This window comes from Oreochromis aureus, linkage group 18 (genome assembly GCF_013358895.1).
Source record: "Oreochromis aureus strain Israel breed Guangdong linkage group 18, ZZ_aureus, whole genome shotgun sequence".
NCBI classification, from domain to species: domain Eukaryota; kingdom Metazoa; phylum Chordata; class Actinopteri; order Cichliformes; family Cichlidae; genus Oreochromis; species Oreochromis aureus.
This window is the reverse complement of record NC_052959.1, coordinates 30,931,976-30,937,302: the sequence shown is the minus strand read 5'-3', so window position 1 is coordinate 30,937,302 and position 5,327 is coordinate 30,931,976. Positions and strand designations below refer to the sequence as shown.

At 43.3% G+C, this 5,327-nt stretch overlaps 1 protein-coding gene across 1 annotated transcript; it reads right to left on the bottom strand.

Moving 5' to 3' along the window:
- Positions 1-303: 303 nt before the first annotated feature.
- LOC116311773 (E3 ubiquitin/ISG15 ligase TRIM25-like) lies at positions 304-2,828 on the bottom strand. Its single transcript, XM_031728985.2, has one exon. The coding sequence runs from the start codon at positions 2,769-2,771 to the stop codon at positions 1,098-1,100; it is 1,674 nt and encodes a 557-aa protein (XP_031584845.1). The 5' UTR covers positions 2,772-2,828; the 3' UTR covers positions 304-1,097.
- Positions 2,829-5,327: the final 2,499 nt, after the last annotated feature.

The following is a 5,327-nucleotide window of genomic DNA, read 5'->3' as shown; positions in this document are numbered from 1 at the left end:
AGTAATCATAGACTTTTTATTTATTTATTTCAAATCTATATCTAAAATCTATAGTATCTTGATTAAAGCGATGCCATTTCTACTAAAATATATGGTTAGGGAACTAAAGATTTAGAGCACTCAGAGATTTCCCCTGGTTTGTGACAGCTTCACACCAAAAATATAGAATATAGTGATAGAAAATTTTCCAACGCATTTTTTAGATTTTACTGACAGAATATTTTCCTAATCAGAATAAGGAAAAACAGAACTGAAAGAATGGACTGAAGACAGAAGACTTTGATCAAAGTTTATTTATTATACATATCTTCAGTTTGTTTGCACCTTAAGTATTAAATGAGTTACATATTGCATTCAGTATTAATAATTGAACGATCTATACTTAGATTATTATTATGATAATAACAGTTTTACAGCCTCTAATGTGTTTGTAGATTTAGGGAAAAACAACAAAAGTATTTTTTCTGCCAAAAAGAAAAAATGTGTATGTGATTACAGATTTAATTTCTAAATGTAAAAAATGGTGGGAACAAAATCTCTGTGATAAAGAGTTTTCTCTGTTAAAGCCTATGATGTAGGACAGAAACAATAACATACAATTAAAAGAATATAAAAATTAAGATAACTGAAAAGTTTAAATTTCATTTGGAGAAAGATAGCCTCCGTGGCTAAACAGACACAGGAAAGAGCTAAATGGATTTGTTCACCCATATATTTATACAAGCACTTTCTTCAACATTTAAGTACTGTCTAAATAACATCCACTCACATAACCTAAGGTTCAATGTCTTAGCAAAGGATTCTTTAGCATTCACACTGGAGCAAGCAGGGATTGAACCACCAGCATTCCAATTAGGATGTGACCTCCTTTAACTCCTGGGCTAGTGTCACCCACAAGAAACAAACAAACAAACAAACAAAAAACTCCACCTAAAAAACTTAAGAAAACATCAAGAAGATGTCAAAGTACGACCCATAATGTTTGATTAACAGCTGAACTCTCTGCAATGAAGAAACGTCACAATAATGATGGAGAGAAATTAAAATGGAAACTGAAGTACAGATTTATAACCGACTACAATATGAAAGTCTTCAGTCTATTTCAGTTTAATGAACTCAGCTTTGGTGTCGTCATTCTGACGACACCAGAGTCCAGCATAGAGCGGCTGAGTGAATACGGTCTGGACTCTGTGGAGGAGAGTCATGGTTTCAGAGATGCTGTAGAAGGACAAAATACCTGCACTGTGATCCAGGTACACTCCTACTCTGGAGGAACGAGGACCTGAGACAGGAGTTTGGATGTTGTTGTACCAAAATGTGTAACTGTTTTTGTAGCAATTTAATGCCCAAGATTTGTCATTACGTCCAAATGCACATTCATTGTCCCACCCTGCTCTACTGATAGTGTTGTATGCTACTGCTACATAAACGTTTTCTCCACTCTCCACCTCCCAGTAACAGCGTCCAGCCAGACTCTCTCCGCTCAGGACCTGAGACCATCCAGTGAATCTGTCTGGATGATCAAAATAAGACTGTTGTTGTTTCATGACTGTTGCTTTTCTGTTCTCCTCTGATAATAACAGATATGTGTTTGCAGTGTTTGGATCCAGTGAGATTTCACATGAATATTTTAAGAATTCAGCTCTGGTCTTTGGCCCAGGTTGTGATAATAAAACATCCACTTCAGTGACTGTCAGTGAGATGTTTGTCCATTCCTCTCTCAGAATGTCCTGTAGTTTATCTCTGACCTCTGACACAGCTGCTGTCACATCCTCAAAGTACCTCAGAGGACGGATATTGATGCTGGATAAGTCTGTAGACTCACTGAGTGCTGACAGTGAGGGGTAGTTGTGTAGAAACTGGATGTGATCCTCTGTGTGTGAGAGCTGCTTCAGCTCAGCATCTTTCCTCTTCAGCTCAGTGATCTCCTGCTCCAGCTTCTCCTCAAGCTCTTTGACTCGACTCACTTCAGTTTCCTGCTGGGATCTGATCTGCTGCTTCACATCAGAGCTTCTTTTCTGGATGAGATGGATCAGCTCAGTGAAGATCTTCTCACTGTGCTCCACTGTTTGATCAGCAGACTGATTGATGGCCTCCACCTCCTGTTGAAGCAGCTTCACATCTTTCTCTCTGTCCTGGATTCTCTGCTGGATGTTTTGTCGACTCACCTCCAGCTCTCTCTGCCTCTCAGTCCTTTCTGCTGCAGCTGAGACTGTGTTGTGGCCTTTATGTTCATCCACAGAGCAGAGATAACAGATACTCTGCTGATCAGTACGGCAGAACATCTTCATTACCTCATCATGACGAGAGCAGATGTTCTCCTGGAGCTTCTTGGAGGGCTCCACCAGCTTGTGTTTCTTTAATGGAGCCACGTCATAATGAGGCTGAAGGTGTTTCTCACAGTAAGATGCCAGACATTCCAAACAGGACTTGAAGGCTTTCAGTTTCCTTTCAGCACAGAAATCACAGGTCACATCTTCAGGTCCAGCATAGCAGTGATCAGCAGGAGCAGCTTGGAGTCCAGTCTTCTTCAGCTCCTCCACTAAAACTGCTAACATGGTGCTTTTTACCAGGACAGGCCTCGGTGTGAAAGTCTGTCTGCACTGAGGACAGCTGTAGATTTTCTTCTCTTCCTCTTCATCCCAAAAGCCATTAATACAGTTCATGCAGTAGCTGTGTCCACAGGGAAGAGTCACCGGATTCTTCAGTAGATCCAAACAGATTGAACAAGAGAAAGTTTCTTGGTCCAGCTGAACTCCTTTCTGTGCCATTTCTCCTCTCAGTGTCAGTGACTGTGTCAGTTTCTGTTTCTTATAACTGAAACTAGTCTGAGCTCTGATCTAACATGACTTTCTGCTTTGAATGGGGCCAGTCAGCTCTTACACGTCACCACAAGAGGAGGGAACAAGGAGTTGCTGAGTTTGAGAGCAGGAAGAAGAGGGAGGGCTACCGGGCTGTATCAGGCTTTCTGGCTTCAGGAAGATGAGAGTAATGTGTTTATCTCTTTTTCTGTTCAAGCCTTTAGAGTAAATGAATCAATCATTTCATGTTACTCAGTTCCTCATGTAAATCTGCTAAAAGAATTGCCTCTCTTCCTTACAGAGAAAATAATGACAATAGACTAGTCTCATGGGCCTGCCCATAGAAACCCGTATAGGGGCCCCAAAGTTAAGGGAAGTGACCAACATGAATTATTTTCCTTCAGTTAGGCACACTGGATGCCACCATGGTCTTTTACTGCTCTCTACTTTAATTGTTCAAGTTGTTTTTGACATTTAAACTTTATTGTAATAAACCAGTCTCATGTGCCAAAAACCGTATTTCACATAGACAGAGGAGGTCCCTTAAGCATATTAGCAAGAAATTTTGTTGACACAGTTAAATTCATGCAGTACTTTGTCTTTTACAGAAAGTTTACAGGACAGAATGTGACACAAGTATTACCCAAGGTGTAACCCCCAAAACAGGAGTACAGGTTCTCAATACACAGAAAACACACTGTAGGGTCTTTACCTTACAATATAGAGCACCTTGAATCATACTGTCTGCTCAAACCCAGCTAAATGCAGCCACACTATATATATATATATATATATATATATATATATATATATATATACATATATATATATATATATATATATATATATATATATATATATATATAAAACACCCAGCACGCCCCTGCGGTGGGTTTATCCTTCAAGCTCGGGTCCTCTACCAGAGGCCTGGGAGCTTGAGGGTCCCTCTTGATATCTTAGCTGTTCCCAGGACTGCGCTCTTCTGGACAGAGATGTCCGATGTTGTTCCCGGGATCTGCTGGAGCCACTCGCCTAGCTTGGGAGTCACCGCACCTAGTGCTCCGATTACCACGGGGACCACCGTTACCTTCACCCTCCACATCCTCTCGAGCTCTTCTCTGAGCCCTTGGTATTTCTCCAGCTTCTCGTGTTCCTTCTTTCTGATGTTGCTGTCATTCGGAACCGCTACATCGATCACTACGGCTGTCTTCTTCTGTTTGTCTACCACCACTATGTCCGGTTGGTTAGCCACCACCATTTTGTCCGTCTGTATCTGGAAGTCCCACAGGATCTTAGCTCGGTCATTCTCCACCACCCTTGGGGGCATCTCCCATTTTGACCTTGGAACTTTCAGGCCATATTCGGCACAGATGTTCCTGTACACTATGCCGGCCACTTGGTTATGGCGTTCCATGTATGCCCTGCCTGCTAGCATCTTGCACCCTGCTGTTATGTGCTGGATTGTCTCTGGGGCATCTTTACACAGCCTGCACCTGGGGTCTTGCCTGGTGTGATAGACCCCAGCCTCTATGGATCTTGTACTCAGAGCTTGTTCTTGTGCTGCCATGATTAATGCCTCCGTGCTGTCTTTCAGTCCAGCTTTGTCCAGCCACTGGTAGGATTTCTGGATATCAGCCACCTCCTCTATCTGCCGGTGGTACATACCGTGAAGGGGCCTGTCCTTCCATGATGGTTCCTCGTCTCCCTCCTCTTTCTTGGGTTTCTGTTGCCTGAGGTATTCACTGAGCACTAGGTCAGTTGGGGCCATCTTCCCAATGTATTCTTGGATGTTTGTTGTCTCATCCTGGACTGTGGTGCTGACACTCACCAGTCCCCGGCCCCCTTCCTTCCACTTAGCATACAGCCTCAGGGTGCTGGACTTGGGATGAAATCCTCCATGCATGGTAAGGAGCTTTCTTGTTTTTATGTCAGTGGCTTCTATCTCTTCCTTTGGCCAACTTATTATACCAGCTGGGTACCTGATCACGGGCAGGGTGTAGGTGTTAATAGCTCGGATCTTGTTCTTACCGTTCAGCTGACTCCTCAGGACTTGCCTGACCCTCTGCAGGTATTTGGTGGTTGCAGCCTTTCTAGCGCCCTCTTCATGGTTCCCATTCGCCTGCGGGATCCCCAGGTACTTGTAACTGTCCTCTATGTCTGCAATGTTGCCTTCTGGTAGCTCGATCCCCTCAATTCTGACTACCTTCCCTCTCTTTGTTATCATTCAACTACACTTCTCCAGCCCGAATGACATCCCAATGTCATTGCTGTATATCGTGGTGGTGTGGATCAGTGAATCGATGTCTCGTTCACTCTTGGCATACAGCTTGATGTCATCCATGGACAGGAGGTGGCTGACAACTGCTCCGTTCTGTAGTCGGTATCCGTAGCCAGTCTTGTTAATGATCTCACTGAGGGGGTTCAGGCCTATGCAGAACAGCAGTGAGGACAGAGCATCTCCTTGGTAGATCCCGCACTTGATGGTGACTTGTGCTATGGGCTTGGAGTTGGCCTCTAGTGTTGTAC